Raw genomic sequence first — 22,412 nt, 5'->3', positions numbered from 1 at the left:
ACACGAATACTTATTTAATTCATCTATTCACTGGTACAATGATTAAAATGGAGCCATACTTCTACATTTTGCTTCGCAAAGGCACATTTGAAAATTGAGTTAAACATTTCAGCTTTTGCTTTGCTACCATAGGTTTCAGTTTCTGTCTCATCCAATACGGACTTTGATGTTACTAACAGCTTTCACATGTGAACAAAACCTCATTGGGTTTTTTGAAAAATAATTTGACAATATTCTGCTGTAATTGTTATTGAAGGCACCACACATTCCTTTATTGACAGACAATTGCGTCCCATTCAGCATCTCTCTATTTAAAGACATATGATTTGCTTTACACCTGTTATGCAGTAATCTCTGTTTCTCGAGAAATTTCATTAAGTTACCATATACCATGGAGGTTCCCTCCCATTATGCACATTTCTGCTGTGTACATATCTATCCAGTGCATTGTCACTTTTCTTTTAAACTTCAGTCATAGCTCTTCTACATGCTCCTGCCCTCTGCTGAAAGTTTCATGTTCATTCTGATTTTGTTTGTCTTTGTTGCTGCACATATATTTCTTTCTGCTTGTTTTAGGTGATCTTTGTGCTTTGGTAATCATTGTTCCCATAACGGTGTCCTGGACACTGATACCAGCTCAAAGAGGTCAGGTGTATTTGTTGCCATTTTATCCAATATATTTCCATCATGAGTGGGGTTCCTAACTATCGTTCTAGGTAGTTTTCAGAAAAGGTATTTAGTTCTGTTTCATGGGGTGTCTTATCACGCCCACCAGTAACAAGATTGTTATTTTACTAGTTACTTGTTGTGTTAGTAAAGTCTCCACTGATGATTACAGTGTAATTGGGGAACTTAGGTACAAATGAACTGAGGTTTTCTCTAAAGTTCTCGGTTATGTCAAGAGATGAATCTGGTGTACGATATAAGGATCCAGTTATATTTTTAGGCCCATCCCTGATACTGAGTCTTGTCCAGACAATTTCACACGCAGCTTCAATTTCTATCTCAGTGGATCTGAGTATCTTGTCTGCTGTGACAAATACACCACCTTAATTTCCCATTTGCCTATCTTTTCGATATACACTTAAATTTCCTCAAAAATCATTGTGATCAGTTTCAGGTTTCAACCACCTTTCTGTACCTAGTTTTATGTGAGCTTCACTTATTTACATAAGCGCTTTTAACTCTGGCAATTTGTTGCAAACGTTTCAGCAGCTTGCTATAAAGATTTTAATACACTTATTGGTGGGCGGTATTTCTTTCTATCACATGCTGATACTTCTGGGTTTCCTACAGCTATAATTATTTGTATTGGATGGATAGTCACCTAATCTAAAAAAAAAACTTTGTGTGCACCCCACACACAGTAAGCTACCTGAGTAGCAGCTTTTGAGGTGTAGTGCACACATGACCCACATAGGGGGATCCTACAGTTCTCAACACTATGGCGCAAGGCCAGGAAGTCACAGCATGGCTTCTTACAGAACCTTCGAAGTCTCTGGTTTGGTCCTTCCACTCAACTCGTTGCTGAAGGACCACAATCAGTTCGCCAACAATGCTGCAAACTGTGAGCTTTATTGAAACTGCATGCACAACGCTGGGCCTCTCAATTTTCTCTGCCAGTCGTTGGTGTGACCAAAGTGTGATCTTGGAGCCCAGACGACAGGTATCATTTGTTCCAATGTGCGCCTCAGTCTGCATTTGGTTGCACCCTGTTCCATCACTGGCTGCTGGAATAACCTCTTCAAAATGTAGAATGAGGCCCCCAGGCACACACACTGGTATCCTTTTCTGTCCCTTGGTACTATTTCCCTAAGATGTATCATAATTCACCATACATATAGACCCCTTCTATTCTTCTGCATCTCCCTCCTCTTAACACCAGACAAAACAAGTTTCCCCAAGATAGGTGAAGTGAGTCCCACAGGCTTAGTTTCAGTTTCAGAGAAAGAGAGAATTTCAAACTTACTGGTTAGGGGGATCAGTACAACACCTTGAGTCATACCTAGTCCTTGTCCACCCTGCACATGCATCAAAGTCTAGTGGACGAGTAATGACAGATCCCATACTTTTGGCAGAGGAGACAGAATTCACAGGAAAGTATAGTACTTGAGATACCTCTAGTACCGGTATTACAGGAGCACAACTCTTGGGAGCTCTTCCAACTCACCAATTTGTGGTAGCTACCAATAGTCTGATAGTAGTCTGGGCGATTCCCAGCGGTGTACAAACGTCAACCAATTCGTACTGTGTTCGAGATCAGCATTCACAGTACAGCTGCATTTTGCTTGGTGCAATTTATTGCAAGAAGAACAAATAACTTTAAAATAAGCCCACTGACTGTCATTTAATTTGTTGAACTAAATTACTGCTAATTCCCTTTAAAAATTGAGACAAATACACCAAATGAGTTTTCTATTAAAGCAAAACAAAAACCTGTGATTATAGTTACTAATTTCCTGGAACGTTTTGAGGCAGATTATAGTTGTCAGCAATTCGAAAAGAGTGTTAATTTACAATAAATGTAGATAATATATAGGGCTACGCCTCTTTAAGGAAACACAATATGTTGATTAGAATATCTACTACAGTAACTAAATCACAAAGGACGATTTACTGCAGATTGCTCGTAGGTTATCCAAAGGGTGATGGCAGGCTCCAAAATTCTCAAAATCGCACGTTTATTTGCCTTGATATACTGTGAATTTCAGAGATCATGTATTCATTGACAGAAATTTTAAACAAAGACGCTGATTTGCTACAAAATAACTTACATATCCAAAACACTCGTACTGGTAACTTACAAAAATATAGTTTTGTAAGCGTCCCAAAATTCTCAGAAATAGCATATTTCACACGTAATTGCACAATGAAATTGTTTTGAACGTGGATGGGCCTACTGTTCTCAAAAATGTTAAAAGAGAACAATAAAGTTAAAGCCTATAATTGATGATGAAAATACAAATATTTTTCGAAATTTCACAATATATTGTAATAAAAACGAGTACTGATAGAATCAGTGAAAGATTATGCAGAAGCGACGCGAACAGTAAAATATAAGAATGTATCGGCCCACGAATCTCGCACACACGGTCTCACACAAAGGGAAACTCCGAAGTCGGCTTTTATATATAAATAAAAGTGTGTATTACACGAATTTTTCATTTATCCCTTTCTGTGCACAATTCTACACTGCCATGCCAAAGAAGATCGCTGCAGCGTGCGTTAATCTCGGTCAAAATCGCTAAAATGTACAACACCAAAGAAGGACATCTTCTGTCTGTTGCAGCTAACAGTGCACCTGAACTAATTCCTTCTCTTGTGACATTGTTTGATATTTGATCTCTGAGGATACATTTCTATATTTGAAGGCGTTATTTATAAATATCTTCTTTTATTCTCTATCGTTGTAAAATTCATCTCTCGATTTCTCAAGGCACCATTTTTTGTACCAGTAAGCCAAAGAACGCTGACGAAGCACGCTTTTATACATTCCAGTGAAGAGTGGACCGACAACTATGAAAGTCAACGAAAGAAACAAATTACTGAATGGATGCTACTTGCTGCTAGGTAAAGGTTATGAGTGCTCTTGGGGAAATGAAATAACTCCAGTAAGACGAAGGCTTTTAACTTTTCGGACTGTCGTATTAGTCGGGCTAGTATGTTATTTCCTCGTTGTTTAGGTTCAACCACAGTCTAAGATGTTAGACACTCGTACTGGTTAGACTGTTAGACTGTGGTTCAACTTTCAATACATGTAAACCTACTCATCACAATTTTTTGCGATAGCTTATATGCTGGTATCGATTGTCGATAGGCATTTTCTGTAACGTATATTTATCCTCGATAATGCGTGTGATTAGTAAATCATCTTTCAGTTGTCAGAATCTTTGCGTTTGTTTTCAATTTCTCTGTGTTTAATAAGTCAAGACGTGAGTGTTGTACGCACGTGGTTTGTTTGGAAGATTCGGAGTAATGGTGAAGCGGACCTGGCAGGAAACAGCGAATGACAAAGAGGAATCAGATGGAATTGCGCTGCCTACTACACGATATTCTGACGAACCTGTGCCGAAGAAGGTTTTACAATTGATTGTAGCTGACAGTTCAGAATTTTTATGTTTCTGAGTTCTCATTGCAATATTTCCTTTTGTCCAGGTGAAATGGATTAACAAGCAACGCGTGCTCGTGTTCGCAACACGGCGCATTTCACATAGGGACAGGCATCTCATGGAAGATATTAAAACGTTGATGCCACACTGTAAACCTGAAAGTAAAATGGAAAGAACAGAAAATTTGTTCGTCGTGAACGAGGTAAAACTTTGAATTGCAGTTCTCACAAATAAGTCCCATTCGAGAAATATTAGAAGTATGACCATGTCTTTTTTTTGTGTATCATGAATGTCACTATAGTCGCAAATTTATTGGGGAGGTGGTTGGTCAATTGCACTTTGGGCATCCCCTCATACACTTCTGAAATGACATTACGGCAGAAATTATCCGGTAGCCGTGAAACTATTACACTGTAGTTGGCATAGTCCATATCACTTCTGGCAGGCTTACAAAAAAAATCTTACCTTCATCGTCTCTGATGTTATAGAATGTAGCATATGCTGAAATGGACTAGGTAAGGAACACGTGTTTTTTTGGTTTCTCCAAAAAAATTTCTGCTCAGAGATACAGCCCTTCAAAGGTGACATTGCGCTTACCATTTTGAAGATTCGAATTATGATTTATCTCTGTAACAGTTCTAGATATTTTGTTGGTCTTTTATTTGAAATGTCATTGCTTTATGATTACAAAGAAATCTTCCATTTGGACTTGTCTGTCAAAGTTCTTTTACTATAGCATTCTGAACTTTATTATTCTTCCTTTCTTTTCTCAGACGTTATGTCTGGTCAAAAGTGGAAAGTGACGTGGACCTTGATCAAGCGTGACTTCCTTTTAACTGTACAGTATATGTTACATTGCATTTAGGAACTTTCGGGTAATTGAACATGTATCAATGATTACGGATTTCTGTAGTTGTATATATAAGTTTGGATGTAGCTGTATTGCATTGATGTACTGGTGGATATTGTGTGGTATGACTCCTGTAGTAGATAGTATAATTGGTATGTCAACTTTATCCTGATGCCACATGTCCTTGACTTCCTCAGCCAGTTGGATGTATTTTTCTTTTGTATATTTGTTGTATTGGGTATGGATATTTCGATTAGTTGTGTTAATTTCTTCTTTTTTTGTGAGTATGATGTCAGGTTTGTTATGTGGTGGTGTTTTATGTGTTATAATGGTTCTGTTCCAGTATAATTTGTATTCATCATTCTCCAGTACATTTTGTGGTGCATACTTGTATGTGGGGAAAGTGTTGTTTTATAAGTTTATGTTGTAAGGCAAGCTGTTGATGTATTATTTTTGCTACATTGTCATGTCTTCTGGGGTATTCTGTATTTGCTAGTATTGTACATCCGCTTGTTATGTGATCTACTGTTTCTATTTGTTGTTTGCAAAGTCTGCATTTATCTGTTGTGGTATTGGGATCATTAATAATATGCTTGCTGTAATATCTGGTGTTTATTGTTTGATCCTGTATTGCAATCATGAATCCTTCTGTCTCACTGTATATATTGCCTTTTCTTAGCCATGTGTTGGATGCGTCTTGATCGATGTGTGGCCTTGTTAGATGATACGGGTGCTTGCCATGTAGTGTTTTCTTTTTCCAATTTACTTTCTTCGTATCTGTTGATGTTATGTGATCTAAAGGGTTGTAGAAGTGGTTATGAAATTGCAGTGGTGTAGCCGATGTATTTATATGAGTGATTGCCTTGTGTATTTTGCTAGTTTCTGCTCGTTCTAGAAAGAATTTTCTTAAATTGTCTACCTGTCCATAATGTAGGTTTTTTATGTCAATAAATCCCCTTCCTCCTTGCTTTCTGCTTAATGTGAATCTTTCAGTTGCTGAATGTATGTGATGTATTCTATATTTGTGGCATTGTGATCGTGTAAGTGTATTGAGTGCTTCTAGGTCTGTGTTACTCCATTTCACTACTCCAAATGAGTAGGTCAATATTGGTATAGCATAAGTATTTATAGCTTTTGTCTTGTTTCTTGCTGTCAATTCTGTTTTCAGTATTTTTGTTAGTCTTTGTCTATATTTTTCTTTTAGTTCTTCTTTAATATTTGTATTATCTATTCCTATTTTTTGTCTGTATCCTAGATATTTATAGGCATCTGTTTTTTCCATCGCTTCTATGCAGTCGCTGTGGTTATCCAATATGTAATCTTCTTGTTTAGTGTGTTTTCCCTTGACTATGCTATTTTTCTTACATTTGTCTGTTCCAAAAGCCATATTTATATCATTGCTGAATACTTCTGTTATCTTTAGTAATTGGTTGAGTTGTTGATTTGTTGCTGCCAGTAGTTTTAGATCATCCATGTATAGCAGATGTGTGATTTTGTGTGGGTATGTTCCAGTAATATTGTATCCATAATTTGTATTATTTAGCATGTTGGATAGTGGGTTCAGAGCAAGGCAGAACCAGAAAGGACTTAATGAGTCTCCTTGGTATATTCCACGCTTAATCTGTATTGGCTGTGATGTGATATTATTTGAATTTGTTTGGATATTAAGTGTGGTTTTCCAATTTTTCATTACTATGTTTAGGAACTGTATCAATTTAGGATCTACTTTGTATATTTCCAATATTTGTAGTAACCATGAGTGGGGTACACTATCAAAAGCTTTTTGGTAATCAATGTATGCGTAGTGTAGTGACCTTTGTTTAGTTTTAGCTTGATATGTCACCTCTGCATCTATTATCAGTTGCTCTTTACATCCTCGTGCTCCTTTGCAACAGCCTTTTTGTTCTTCATTTATAATTTTGTTCTGTGTCGTATGTGTCATTAATTTCTGTGTAATGACAGAAGTTAATATTTTGTATATTGTTGGTAGGCATGTTATGGGGCAATATTTAGCTGGGTTTGCTGTGTCTGCTTGATCTTTAGGTTTCAGCTAAGTTATTCCATGTGTAAGTGTATCAGGGAATGTGTATGGGTCTACAATGTAACTGTTAAATAATTTAGTTAGATGTGAATGTATTGAGGTGAACTTTTTTAGCCAGAAATTTGCTATTTTATCTTTTCCATGGGCTTTACAATTGTGAGTAGAATTAATTGCTTGGGTGACTTCATGTTGCAAAATTATCACTTCAGGCATTTGTGGTATCATCATGTATGTGTCTGTTTCTGCTTGTATCCACCGTGCGTGCCTGTTATGTTGTACCGGGTTTGACCATATGTTGCTCCAGAAGTGTTCCATGTCTGCTATGTTTGGGGGATTGTCTGTTTTAATGTGTGTGTTATCTATTGTCTGGTAAAAATTCTTTTGGTTTGTGTTGAATGTTTGGTTTTGTTTCCTTCTATTTTCACTTTTTTTGTATCTTCGAAGTCGTTTGGCCAGTGCTTGTAATTTCTGCTTCTTTTCATCTAATTGCTCTATCGCTTCTTGTTGTGAGATTTTACCTAACCTTTTTCGTTTTTTGTCTGACATTTCATTTCTTATAAATTGTGTTAGCTGTCCGATGTCTTTTCTCAGTTTTTCTATTCTGATCTGTAGCCTGTGTTGCCATGCTGGTTTTGTGGGTTTCTTCTGTGTGTTGGTTGGTTCTGATCTCTGCCTAATGTGTATATTTAGTGTACTGAGTGCTCCTATATAAACCAGTAGTTGTAACTCTTCCATAGTTGTGTTTTCATTTATTTTGTTGTGTATGATTGTGTTGATAGTTTCTATTGTTGTTTCGACTTGTGGGTTATTTGGCGGTCTATGCATGAATGGTCTAATGTCTGTATTTGTGTCTTTGTATTCTACATATGTCAGCTGAAATTTTTCTTCTATATCTAACATGTGTCACTTTGTGTTCTATTTGTGCTAGTTCTGGTGGCTGTCTTAAGATTTCGTTTTCCTCTGATTGTTTAATTGATGCGTGTTGTTCTTTGTTTGTTTGCTCTGAGATGTTTGAGTCCATTACTTTATTTTCTTCTTCTGATTGCACATTATTTTGTTCCAGTATTTGTTGTACTTGTTTGATGTTTTCTAATTCTGACTGGGGTATCCTGTTATTTTTGATTATTACACGGATCTGATCAGCTAGTCGTTGTTCTGTTAAAAAATTTAATTCTGGGTATCTGGTAATAAATGTTGTGTATACTTGTGATCTGTATCCAGTTGTGTTGGTTCCTAGGTTTGTTGCTTGGTAATAACAGAACATGAGGTGTCGATTAACTTCATCTGACCATCTCATCCTCTTTGTTTTCCTTCTAGGGTGGTTGCAGGAAGCATATCCTGCAAAACACCTCTATTTGGATTTAAATCATTTTCCAGTTGGCTAGCAGTGTCATTACCATTGTGGGCGGCCATAGGGTTCAAGCGTCGTCCCCGACCATGACGGCGCTTGTCCGAGGCTTCTTTAGTTCTGTCCTGAACCAACTAATGACACTAAAAGGGGGTTAGCCCTATTAGTGGTTTGTTCTTTTCGTCGCCTTTTTCGGCTGGCAGAACATACCGGAGGCCTATTCTTTTATTATTATTATTATTATTTTACATTATTCCCATTTAAAGAGAGCGTTTGAACTTGAATTCCTTTATGATGATTGTTTATGGTTTTTTCTGAGCCCAAATTTTCTTCATGTGTTCACTGTGTTGTTTCTTTCGCTCCGCTGTCCATTTGCATCCTGGTCTCTTCTGTGTTGTGGTGTCAAATTTGTTTTTTCACTATGTTCCTGAATTGAGTTCTATTTTCTACATCGTTTACTGTTATGTGTGCTTGTCTGTGGTCCTCTTCAACTTCTTTTATCCATTTTGTTTTTCCTCTGCTTGAGTTGATGACTTTAAGGATTTGCTTTGAAATTCTGTTTTCATTCAACCTGTGGATATGTCCGTAGAGCTGCATTCTTCTTTTCCTTATTGTATCTGTAATCATGTCTGTGTATTTATATAATTCTGATGTTGGTCTCTTCTTCCAGATTCCTTGCCCTTGTATCGGGCCAAAAATTTTCCTGAGAATTTTCCTTTCTTGTTTCTCTATTTATTTGATTTTAGTTTGCCCACTTATTTGTGTTGTTTCATATGCATACAGTGCCTCCGGAAGTAAGGCAGTCTTGTAGTGCCTCAATTTTGCATTAATGGATATGGACTTTATGTTATAATAGTTCCACGTGAGTTTATATGATTTCTGTAGTTTTTTTATTCTTTCCTCATTGGCCTTTAGGTTGATCCCTGATGGCTGGATGATTTCTCCCAGGTACTTAAAATGTGGTACTTGTACGATTTTCCCATGGGTTGTCATAATAGGCAATTTGTCTTGTGGCACTCTTTTCTATGTACTGGGTTTTCTCATATGAAATTTGCAGGCCAGTTCCTTGTGGAATTTCGTGTAACTTCTCTATGGCGTTAGTGGCTTCTTTTCTATTATTTGTGAGGATTGCAAGGTCATCTGCAAAAGCTAAACACTTCACATTGAATCTATTATCTTTTCTAATGCCAATTTGGATTCCTTTGACTTCTTTTTCCATGGCCTGATAATTTTTTCAAGAATGATATTAAAGAGTAATGGCAAAAGTCCGTCACCCTGTCGCACTCCAGTTTGGATTTCAAATGGTTCAGAGATATCCCCCATAAATTTGACTTTGGAGACTGTCAGTTAATGTTTGCTGAATGATTGCTCTTGTCTTTCTGTCAATTCTGAATTCTTCCACCATGTTGCAGAGCGCTACTCTGTCTATTGAGTCGTAGGCCTTTCTAAAATCTACAAAAGTGACCACTGTGTTTCGGGTGTTTCTCATCTGGAGAATCATTTTCAGATTCCAGATCTGTTCTATGCAGGATCGTCCCTTGCGAAAACCAGCCTGGTATTCTCCTATTTGTGGGTCATCGTGTTCTTCTAATCTATTCATGAGAACTTTTGATAGGATTTTATATGTGACCGGCACGAGTGAGATACCCCTGTAATTATTTGGTTCCGTTTTTTTCCCCTTTTTTTGTGGAGTGGATGGATGAGTGCGCATTTCCATTCAGAAGGGATCTGTTCTGTTTCTCAAATGTTTAATATGACTTTGTGGATTTTTCCTGTTAATCTTTCATCATTTAACTTCCATAGTTCTGCAATAATTCCATCTTCTCCTGGGGCTCTATTGTTTGTTCTGCTATTTCGTTGATGGTTGGTGGTTTAGCGTCGGGATTTGGTGTAGATGTCTGGTAGTGAATATCCTCTGTAGGTCTTTCGCAGTTGAGAAGTTTGTTGAAATGGTCTGCGAGGATTTGGCAGTTATTCTTCGTGTTAGTTTCTAGTGAACCATCCGGTTTCTTGAAGCAAAGATTGGGTGGCTGGTATCATGCAATATGTTCTTTAAACGTCTTATAAAAATCCCTGGTGTTGTTCTTCTTAAAGTCTTGTTCTATCTTATCTAGTCGCCGTTTGTCATAATTTCTTTTTTCCCTCCGAATTGTTTTCGATGTTTGTTTTCGGGTTACTAGAAATTGTTGCCATTTTTCTGATGTTTTTTGACTATTGAAGTTTTTCCAGGCATTGGTCCTTTCTTCTATTGCTTGGTCACATATTATATTCCACCACCTGTGTTTTCTCCTCCTCAGGGGTTGACCCAATTTCATCGTGGATTTGAGGACGTCCACAAGTTCTGTCCACTTTGTGGTGTTTGTCTGACTGATTTCCTGTAAGATGTTTTCCTTGTTGAGTTTTATGTATTCGGGGTCTGGTCTCAGCACTTTGTTTAGTTTTGGCTTTTTTCTATTAGGTTGTAATCTGGTCTTTATCTGTAGAAGATGGTGGTCTGATTCAAAAAAATCCTCTTCTCATTTTCACATTCAGAATTTCTGTTGTGTTACTCTTGGAGATGGCCACATGGTCTATCTGGAATTCATCTAACATTGTGTTGGGCGACTTCCAAGTATACAGTTTCTTGTTGGGTTTTTTAAATTGTGTTGACATAATTACGAGGCTGAAATTTTCGCAAAAGTTTATCAATCTTTCCCCATTCTTGTTAGTTCTCTTGTGAGCTGTATGGATTCCGGTGATTTTCCTGTATTTTTTCTCTTTGCCTAATTGTGCGTTAAAGTCGCTTAACAAGATTATTACATGGTGTTTGGCAGTTTTGTTTGTCGTCTCTTCAAGGTCATTCCAGAAGTCATCCACTTTCTGGGGGTTCTTCTTGTTATAGTTATTGGTGGGTGCGTGTGCGTTGATCAAGGTATATGCTTTGTTGGCCGATTTGATGGAGAGCGTTGATATACATTCTGAGACAGACTGGAAGTCAATGACAGAGTTGCTGATAGATTTGTGGACTACAAATTATTATTATTTTTATTATTACAAAACTGCCAATCCATAAAGTTTAGATTTTTTTTCTTTTGATTCATACCATATAGTTCTACATTCCCTGAAAAGGAAAGCTTCCACTTTTAGGTTGAACAGGTTTTATAAACAGGTGAAGATTTTTGCCATACATAAAACCTGTTTTATTGCTTCATTGTCACATAACAGGTTCATAAAAATCAAAACCTAGTCTTATTTAACATAAGTTTAATTTTGAAAGATGAGTAGCAGACTCATTTTTCAAGCATTTTAAATGGCTCCAAAATGTATGTGAAAGGCCTAAAGACTTAAAGGATTCAATTTATACAACTTCTGCGCACTCTGTTTTGTACTGGAATTAGCCAGTCAATGATGTAAAAAGTTTATTCCCCTAGGAAGGTTTGCATCCCTACACCTTTTGAGTCATCCCTGCCGTATGTTGTGAGACACACTTTACCTGGCGCTTGTCTCCAGCCTTGGTGACCCTGTTGATAGCTATGCTACCATCGGCGCAGCCCTTGACTTTCTAGGAGCAGGCAGACTTTCCTGCCTTGCACTGAAGGTGCCTTTGATAAGCTGGTGTCCCACGGGAGGGAAAGTAGTTCAATAGAAACAGGTTGAAAAAAAAGTAGGCAACCAGTTGGAAAACAAAGGTTTACTAGCCCTTGACCTAGGTTTCAATATTTCTAAAAATATCTTCTTCAGAGGGAATGGGCCCTAAAATGCATACAACCAATTACATAAATAATTTTTACAAACATAACAAAATATCAATAGAAAAATATTTGCAAGGTAAGCGTACTCACTTGTTAAATCACATGATGGTACATTAGATTAACTGATGCCGAGTGGGTTTTGTCGTATATAAAACTGATAAAACAAGATTGATCCCAAGCCATATTACATGTAGTGTACTTCAGAATGAATGCTCAATGGTAAATGCCCACTGGTAGAGGCTCTTGTCAACATAAAATTATAACAGGAATCACAGAATAAAATATTTGCATAAGGTAAGCATACATCATGCCAGAGACAAAGGTCAACTGTTACAAATATATAGGCTCAAGCAACCAGGAAAAACTGGGTTGCAGAGGGTGCAAAGTACAGGAGCGTAAGAACTGTGCCTTGCTTGTGTTAAATAACAGCATTTTACATTATGCATGAAATTGCCTCTACAAGGGATTGTCGTACTGCTTTAATGTAAAATTATGCTATTTAACTAAATGTAATCTGGCTGCTACCTAAAGCCATGGGTTGTGATAATTCTTGTTTGGTCAGTTTTATATGTATGACAAGAGCCGCTTGGCTTCAGCTAATCTAATGTACCATCATGTGATGTAACAATTGGCATACTTACCTTGCAAATATTTTTCTGTTAATATTTTGTATGTATGTAAGAATAATTTTTGTAAATGGTTATATACATTTTAGGGCTAACAGGTTGGCTGATTGTTTCAGCCTCTTCAGACTTACAGTTGCTGATTCGCAGCCATGTTTAAGATTTTGTAGTTCAATACAATGAGATAATTTATCATTGTGGAATGATATTGAATTCCAGGTATAAAATTTATAAAATAACAGAACCTTAACTTCTGGAGTTCTTGTGAATAAGTGGACCTTTTTCCAGATAATGTTTCTCAGTACAGTCTTCAACTTCACATTTCTATAAAACACTATAATAGGTATGCTCTGCCAGGATGTCAGCTACACATTCAGCTGTGTGTCTGACTCTGTTCTATATACCATGAAGTGTTTGTAGAATTCTGTTTAAGTCCACATTGTTAGGTTCGTGCATTTCAATATTTTTTTGTTAAAGTAAAAGTGTTTATAACAACAAATGACCTTAATGAATATATGTATTGTGCAGCAGTTGCTAAAATACACTTCTTAACTATATATATCTGCACATGGTGAAAATAGTACTGGATTTAGCCCTTTTGCTAAAAATATTTTATATATTTTAATAGCAGTGCTCTTTGATGTCCTGCACTAACATATGCTGAGAGATGCCCTCCCAATGGAACATGCTATAGATATAAATGAAAAGGGCAGATGCTAGAGGGAAGAAATAGTAGACCCTGACTGTTTGCAATTTACTTAGGTATTTCAGCCGACATAATTAATAAAATGTGCAATCTTTCTGCGTGTGTTATTGATTGAGAGAAGTCATTTTCTGATGAATTCCAGAAATATATCGCAGAGGCGGCAGTGATGGGTCTAAACATAAGCAAAAATAACAAGAGTTGATCAAAACTGTTAGTATCTTTTGTACATACAACTCTAGTGGTGAAACAGTAAAGCACTGAAATGACAATAGTGACATTTTTTGTCTCATTGAAACAATAGAGGTAGAGTAGTTGCATTAACTAAACAACTTGGATTAAGATGATATAAAGGAAAATGATGAATGCAAATGATAACATTCACTGAAAGACTTCCAGAGAAATTGAAGTTGCCATCATATTAAACGAAAATAACAAAAGTAATTTAATAAAGTACAAATTATGTATGTTAGTCGAAGAACAGCCAATATTTGTGACAACTAAAATTGTATGTGAAAACTTAGTTCATCTTATTTGTGTGAGTTCATACAAAGACACAGTGATATTGTAATTGGCTGAGATCATCACTTATGCTGTGCACACTGTAATTGACTAAGTTCATCATGTGTCCTGTGCTCACCGTGGCTGGCTGACTGCAGCAAGTCAAGCAGCCACTGTCTTAATTTCAGTGTTTTGGAAGCTGGCGACCATATTTTGTGGATACTTAAGTATTACAAAAATATGCAGTTTCTATGATACAGTTCATTGAAAGATCTTGCCAAGGCACGTACTTTGCCGTGTGGTTTGTTCTGCTGCAATGTCAGAAAATCCGATACTGATACATAAAAATTTTAATCCTATCTGGACTCCAAGTAAATCTCCCTTATTCCCTCTACCATTAACTCATCTGATAAAGATATAGTACGAGGCCATTAAGGGAGACACCCCAAAATACATATCTAATGTATAAATGTATTAAGGTGCAGTGACGTACACAGGTAATTTTTAATGTTAATTATTGTTGAATTAGGTCAATTACTTTATGGTAAAAGTTGCGTATTGGTCATCCTTGCATTTTTTGTAGTTTATGTATCATATATATCATAATATGCATCAAAAAAATTGTCTGAGACTTGTTCATTGTGTAATATAGGTTTATTGTTAATCTCATTTCTGACACCTCCATTACTTTTGTCTGTTCTTGTTTTGTAATCTGTACACACCTCATTGTATTGTACATTTACTTGCTTTGTGCCAAGTTGAGAGATATTGGCACATCCTTTTTGTATAAATATGTATTATGTATTCTTGCTTTGACATGGTCTGCATCTTTGAGGGTCTCCTCACTATGGATAATTGAAATGCCAAGTATAATGGATGTACAGGAATGTTTGATATGGATGTCAGCTTTGACCAATGACATAGGAAATGTGCAACAAACTTTGTAAAAATTGCAGTGACTGTAACAGGGTATTATTGGAAACATTTTTCAAATGGGCCAAGTTACAGATCAGTCTCTCACAACAACCAAGTTTTATTTAAGTATCAGATTCTTTGGCTTCGCCAGCTCACAACCAGACTGTTACCTTCCAGTCTAACCTAGACATCGTGTAGAGCTACAGATCAGTCACTACAACCAGATTTTTCTAGTATCACATTCGTTGGCTTTGCAAACTCACAATCAAACTGTTATCTTGCAACCTAACCTATACCTCGGGCTAAGCTACAGATTAATGTGTCACTGTAAAGTCACCCCCACCGCCCTCCCCCCTTCTTCTTTAACATTTGTTGGCTTCGGCAACTAACAACAAAACTGTGAATATATGCACTGAAAGGTGACATGACAGCAGCCATTAACATAGTCACCTGCCAGAGCCAATGATTCTTATCGGACCTTCCTCTCGACACAGTATAACAATGTAATCTTCAACAGATCCCGTGATTCTCCTTCATTTTCACTGAGGATAATGATGTCGTCAGTGAATCTTATCATTGATATACTTTTAATCCCACATCTGAATCTCTCTTTTATTTCCTTCATTGCTGTTTCAACGTCCAAGTTGAGCAGTACAGGAGAAAGAATGCATCCCCACCTAACCATTCTTTTTGATCTGAGTGCTTCTCTCATAATCTTTTATACTTACTGTTTTTTCTTGTACATATTCCCTCTTAATCTTCCATTCTTATTGTTGCTTCTTCATTCTTGTGCATATTGTGAATAACCCATCTATCTTGATACGTATTTTGTCCTGGGATTTCAACGTCTTTCCCGTTTCACACTCTCAAATAATTTTTATATGTCAACTAATCTTATGTAATTTGCAAGGTTACTGCCCTATCTTAGATGCCTCTTAAGTCTCATGGCTGTTCATATTTACCAGTATTCTTCAGATGATTATTGGGGAAACAATAAATCCTAATTTATTGCAACACTGCTGAAGATTCTTTTGAGTTAACCTTTATTACTTTGATCAGATTTTAAGTAGCAGTATTGAAGGCTAATACTGAAGAGGTCAGAACCAACATCTCAGCTGGCCAAACAACTACTGAACGAAGTAGATGAATTATATAGCAGTTGCACTGACTGGCTGACATAGAAAATTACAAAATGATTACTCATTGCAGTGTAGAGTTTGTATCCCTAACTGAGTCTGACTTTGTGCACAGAATAGAAGTGACAAAATGGTAAAACACAAAATTATGAAAAGGAGAGTTGTTAATCGCCGTATAGCGAAGATGCTGAGTCGCAGATAGATGCCTGTCTGTGACTCAGCATCTCCGCTAGATTGTTATATTTCAGATGGGCACATGAAAGACAATAAAAGTAAAAAAACATAAACAGTAAATACAAAAATGGCAAAATGATGGGGTACATTTTATGATGTGGAAATGTTAATATGCAGTAAGATTTCCAAAGCTCATTGAGAATTTTCTCGAACCTTAATTTTATAATTTGAGTAAGTTTTAAGTAACATTCTATTCTAGGAAAGTTATACTTTTTTAGGATTGGGAAAATCAGGGCTACAAAACTATAACACTGGAATTTGGACAGGGTCATGTTTTAAGATTTGAACATTGTGGAATGAAATAATTATTAATAAGTATTTACTTTTTAAATACACAGTTACTGGAAGAAGTAAGATGTTTACTGCAAAGTAGAGAATGAGAGCTTCTGATTAACATACATCAGTTGTAAAACAAATAATTATTATAACTGTGTAGGCTTCCATTGCCAGTCAGTTGAAAGAAAAGTTTTCTGGAGATGGTACCACATTGTATATGTTCTTAGATGTCTTATAGGTGTAGTAGGAATGTTTTTCATTGTGTTAGAGGTATTGAATTTCTGTGACAGTTAGCGACATTGGTGTACACAGAAAATAAAACAGTTGCCTGTTACCTTATAGCTTATATTTTGCTGCTAAATTACCTCTTTCAGGCTTCTCTTAGTGGGTTAATAGTATTTGTGTTTTATCAGAACAAGCTTTCTATGTTTTTGTATGTAACAACATTTTTAAAGGCTAACTGTAACTCTTTGTAATATATTTATGTATTTTTACAGATATGCGAAATGAAGAACTGCAATAAGTGCATACTGTTTGAGGGTCGCCATAAGCGTGATTTATATTTGTGGATATCAAATGTACCGACAGGACCATGTGCAAAATTTTTGGTTGAGAACAGTAAGTACAGAATTAAAAAGAACAGTAAAAGTCATGAATGGAGTCAGTACCAATTGTACATAGGTTGGCAGTGCATGAGTTTCTTGCCGCCAATGGAAACACATTTATTGATAACCAGTAAGAAGCAATAAAAATTTATAAACTACTTTGAATGCTCAGATTGCAACCATTTTATATTACTTAGAGATTTGAGGTACTATTGAGGCATTTAAGGTTGCCTTAAATTGTGGCTGCTGTAACTGATTTTTTTACTACATTTTTGCAATGAAAGTTGTGGTGACTGCCCTATCTGTAGCATAACACAAGGTCTTGGCTAGGTTGCAAGGGAATATTTTGGTTCCAAATTGGAGTCAACAAATTTAGTATCAAAAAGAAGCAGCTCCAATACAGTCACTGAACAATTCAAGTACCACAGTGATTTAAATGACAGTCATCCGAGGTTATAAAGGTCTCTCATTATTTGTATTGTAATTTTGGCAGTATATTGTACCACAAAATTATTTCTATTGCTATGGCAAATATCATGGCTTTATGTTTTATGACCACTACCTGTTTGATAAAACTTCGCATTCTCGGATCGTAAGTATTCTTTGATTTGACAAAATTATTTCAAGTCATTACTGTGAGACCTTGCATGCCTGTTGAATTTTCATTGGATACTTATGGTCAGCTATTGACACAATCACCTCGGTTCCCAACACAGAAAGCTCTACCACAAACATTGCTCAACAGAACAAATAAGAAATGTCATTGACCCTATTGTGGACTGTTTATTAGAAACTCCTTTCTATAATAATAATAATAATAATAATAATAGTTAATAAAAATAAATTATTATTATTATTACAAGAAGCAAATAACATGTCAGCTGTGACTTTTCTGAACCTGTTTTGTTTTAGTGGAGGTGTAGATTTTGAGTGGCGGGTAAGTTGTCTGTTCTATCTCTGTAAAATATTGTGCACATCAGATAACCATTCGCTTGTGAATTCAGTCATTTACAGTTTAGTTAAGGTATGTATGTAATATGAATATAATAGAGGGAAACATTCCACATGGGAAAAGTATATCTAAAAACAAAGATGATGTGACTTACCAAACGAAAGCGATGGCAGGTCGATAGACACACAAACATACACACAAAATTCTAGCTTTCGCAACCAACGGTTGGTTCGTCAGGAAAGAGGGAAGGAGAGGGAAAGATGAAAGGATGTGGGTTTTAAGGGAGAGGGTAAGGAGTCATTCCAATCCCGGGAGCGGAAAGACTTACCTTAGGGGGGGAAAAAGGACGGGTATGCACGCACGCGCACACACACACACACACACACACACACACACACACACACACACATATTCAAAGGCAAAGAGTTTGGGCCAAAGAGTTTGCCTTTGAATATGTCTGCTTGTGTCTGTCTGTGTGTGTGTGTGTGTGTGTGTGTGTGTGTGTGTGTGTGTGTACGTGTGTACGTGTGTACGTGTGTACGTGTACCCGTCCTTTTTTCCCCCTAAGGTAAGTCTTTCCGCTTCCGGGATTGGAATGACTCCTTACCCTCTCCCTTAAAACCCACATCCTTTTGTCTTTCGCTCTCCTTCCCTCTTTCCTGACAAAGCAACCGTTGGTTGCGAAAGCTAGAATTTTGTGTGTATGTTTGTGTTTGTTTGTGTGTCTATCGACGTGCCAACGCTTTCGTTTGGTAAGTCACATCTTTGTTTTTAGATATATGTATGTAATAGATGAGACAGAAGTAATTTGGATGTACATAATGATGTTAGTGACTCTGCAACTTTTTGTTGTGTGGCACACAGTAACATTTAATGACTATTCACCATTTTCTATTATGGTAATGTCTCAAAGTAGTTGCATACTCAGGGAATGAGGGTGGGGAACCAGATGCAGGAACCCTGCAGTGTCATTCTAGGCAAAGACCTAATGGAAGCGGTTTGCCGTTGCCTTCCTTTGACCTGTTATGAAGTGTTAAGTTTTTATCTGTGTCATGTTGATAACTGTGATGAGTGCTTATACAGCATAGTGTTGGTGTTTGTATTGTTCTGGATGAAGGGAAGCTAGAGGGTTAAACCTGGTGCCAGCACCAAAGGATCTTCAGAGTTCAATATCTCCAGATGAAGGATGGATCACCATCAACAGTGTCAGGAACCCTCTCTTTGTGGCACTGGGGAGAGGTTTGGAGTTAAAGAGCAGTTGGGACAGTTCTTAGATTCCAGCTTTTTGTCCCTTTATAAAACTTTCCAATATGTATATAAGTTATATATAAAAATGTTAAAATCGCGTAGGAATTGTGTGTATATCTGCACCTGCTTAAAATGTAAAAAAATTTATGTGTGTTTCTTCAAGATCAAATAAAGTTGGTAACTTTCATGAAGAAGGCTGTGGATTGCAGTATTACAAAGGAAAAATTACATTATTTCTATTGGTAGCACTGCCGAAAACAATATCATAACTTTTCATAATATAAACCCATGTTGCTTGTAGAAGTGTGTGTGTGCGTGTCTGTGTGTGTGTGCGTGTCTGTGTGTGTGTGCGTGTCTGTCTGTGTGTGTGTGCGTGTCTGTCTGTGTGTGTGTGCGTGTCTGTGTGTGTGTGTGTGCGTGTCTGTGTGTGTGTGTGTGCGTGTCTGTGTGTGTGTGTGTGCGTGTCTGTGTGTGTGTGTGTGCGTGTCTGTGTGTGTGTGTGTGTGCGTGTCTGTGTGTGTGTGTGTGTGTGTGCGTGTCTGTGTGTGTGTGTGTGTGCGTGTCTGTGTGTGTGTGTGTGCGTGTCTGTGTGTGTGTGTGTGTGTGTGTGTGTGCGTGTCTGTGTGTGTGTGTGTGTGTGTGCGTGTCTGTGTGTGTGTGTGTGTGTGCGTGTCTGTGTGTGTGTGTGTGTGTGTGTGCGTGTCTGTGTGTGTGTGTGTGTGTGCGTGTCTGTGTGTGTGTGTGTGTGTGCGTGTCTGTGTGTGTGTGTGTGTGTGCGTGTCTGTGTGTGTGTGTGTGTGTGTGTGCGTGTCTGTGTGTGTGTGTGTGTGTGTGCGTGTCTGTGTGTGTGTGTGTGTGTGCGTGTCTGTGTGTGTGTGTGTGTGTGCGTGTCTGTGTGTGTGTGTGTGCGTGTCTGTGTGTGTGTGTGTGTGTGTGTGTGTGCGTGTCTGTGTGTGTGTGTGTGTGTGTGCGTGTCTGTGTGCGCGCGCGCGTGTGTCTGTGCGCGCTCGCGCGTGTGTCTGTGCGCGCGCGCGATGATCATTTCTCCCTATTTAGGTGGGTGCCAACAGAATGTTTTCACAATCGGAGGAAAAGACTGGTGATTGAAATTTCATGAGAAGATCCCATCGCAATGAGAAATGCCTCTGTTTTAATGATTGCCACTCCATGTCACATATCATGTCTGTGACACTATCTCCCCTATTTCGCGATAATACAAAACGAGCTGCCCTTCTTTGTACTTTTTCAATGTCATCTGTTAGTCCCACCTAATGCAGATCCCACACTGCACAGCAGTACTCCAGAATACGGCGGACAAGCGTAGTGTAAGCAGTCTCTTTGGTAGACCTGTTGCACCTTCTAAGTGTTCTGCCAATGAATCGCAGTCTTTGGTTTGCTCTTCCCACAATATTATCTATGTGATCGTTCCAATTTAGGTTATTTGTAATTGTAATCTGTAAGTATTTAGTTGAATTTACAGCCCTCAGATTTGTGTGACTTATCGTGTAATCGAAATTTAGCTGATTTCTTTTAGTACTCATGTGAATAACTTCACACTTTTCTTTATTCAGGGTCAATTGCCACTTTTCGCACCATATAGATATCGTATCTAAATCAGATTGCAAGTCGTTTTGATCATCTGATGACTTTAAAAGATGGTAAATGACAGCATCACCTGCAAACAATCTAAGACCGCTACTCAGATTGTCTCCTATGTCGTTAATATAGATCAGGAACAATAGAGAGCCTATAACACGTCCTTGGGGAATGCCGGATATTACTTCTGTTTTACTCAATGACTTTCCTCCTACAAACTGTGACCTTTCTGACAGGAAATCATGAAACCAGTCGTCCAACTGAGGCGATACTCCGCAGGCACGCAGTTTGATTAGAAGATGCGTGTGAGGAATGATATCGAAAGCCTTCTGGAAATCTAAAAATATGGAATCAATTTGACATCCCCTGTCAATAGCACCTGTAGTGTTGCTGGGTAGCATCAGCAAACATTTTGCCTGTAACAAAAGTTGTTCCCCATGGCCTGATCTATTACCCCTAGACATTTTGATGCAATGACTCTGGAACACCCTGGAACACCCTGTATGTTACTCTTTAACAATATGAATTAGAATAGATTACTGCTCACTGTAGAGGAGACATGTAGCAACAGACAGCCACATTTAAAGGAATACTGTTGGACATTATTAAGCTATATTACACTTTTGATGTTCTTTGCAGATAACAATAAAATAATTTAGAAACAAATCAAGAAATACGCAGCTTTTGTGTCGTTATACTTCAGTGATTATTTGTATAAATGTAGGCTACCGAGTCAATAACTATGTCCATTGTATTACAGAAATCTTTATAAAATTGTTAGTAGAGGTTAGAAATAAAATGAGATGTTAAATATTTGTTTTCTATGTCAAACATTAAGCTGTAGTACTTGATTATGATTTGTATGAGCTTGGGGGAATGTTAAAAGTATGAAGAATTCCTTTTCTTTGTTAGTGGGGCAATGAGGTAATAGACAGATTTCTGCCCTTAAGTGTCCCTACTGAACACTGTGTCAGATCAGTTGACAATCATTGTCCAGGGGGTTGTAGCTGTTTCATGTATTTGGTGATTTTGCAGTCCTTGACGAGAGAAAACAATGTCCTAACACTTAATTCTGCTTTCGGTTATGGAAATTGGCAGTAAAAACAGCCGTTCTGCTTTCAGAGGAGCATAGACATGAAGTATTGAGCCTCCTGCTTCATCACCATAAGAAAGACGAGAACCAATAAGAAAAACAGGATATCCAAAAAACAGCAGTGTGTTTTGTTACAGGTTCATTTTATAAGCAAGAAAGGTGTCGTGGAGGTGATCACCCATTTCCAATTGCAGATGCAGCAAGAGGAGCATTCTGCATCACACTGTGGCTTACTGCATACATTCTTAGAAGAGTCAACCAGTGTATTTCTCCCTACTTCATACATTTTGCCAGAAGACAATGAACGTAAAATTATTTAGCAGAGATGCTGAGTCGTTGATAGGCACAAGAAAAAGACTGTCACAAATTAAGCTTTCAGCCATTAAGGCCTTCGTCTACAATAGATGAAACGCATGCATGTGCACACAAATGCTACTTACACACATGACTG

General features: G+C 37.5%; 1 protein-coding gene across 1 annotated transcript in view; it reads left to right on the top strand.

Moving 5' to 3' along the window:
* Positions 1–3,886: 3,886 nt before the first annotated feature.
* LOC126236304 (ribosome biogenesis protein BRX1 homolog) overlaps positions 3,887–22,412 on the top strand; it is a 63,928-nt gene continuing 45,402 nt past the window's right edge. Inside the window, exons 1-3 of the mRNA XM_049945505.1 lie at positions 3,887–4,077; positions 4,156–4,311; positions 16,965–17,085. Of these exons, the coding sequence (XP_049801462.1) occupies positions 3,976–4,077; positions 4,156–4,311; positions 16,965–17,085 (379 nt within the window). The 5' untranslated portion in view covers positions 3,887–3,975. The remainder of the gene's footprint in view (positions 4,078–4,155; positions 4,312–16,964; positions 17,086–22,412) is intronic.

The sequence above is a fragment of the Schistocerca nitens genome, chromosome 2 (assembly GCF_023898315.1).
Source record: "Schistocerca nitens isolate TAMUIC-IGC-003100 chromosome 2, iqSchNite1.1, whole genome shotgun sequence".
NCBI classification, from domain to species: domain Eukaryota; kingdom Metazoa; phylum Arthropoda; class Insecta; order Orthoptera; family Acrididae; genus Schistocerca; species Schistocerca nitens.
This window is presented reverse-complemented; position numbering and strand designations above follow the sequence as displayed.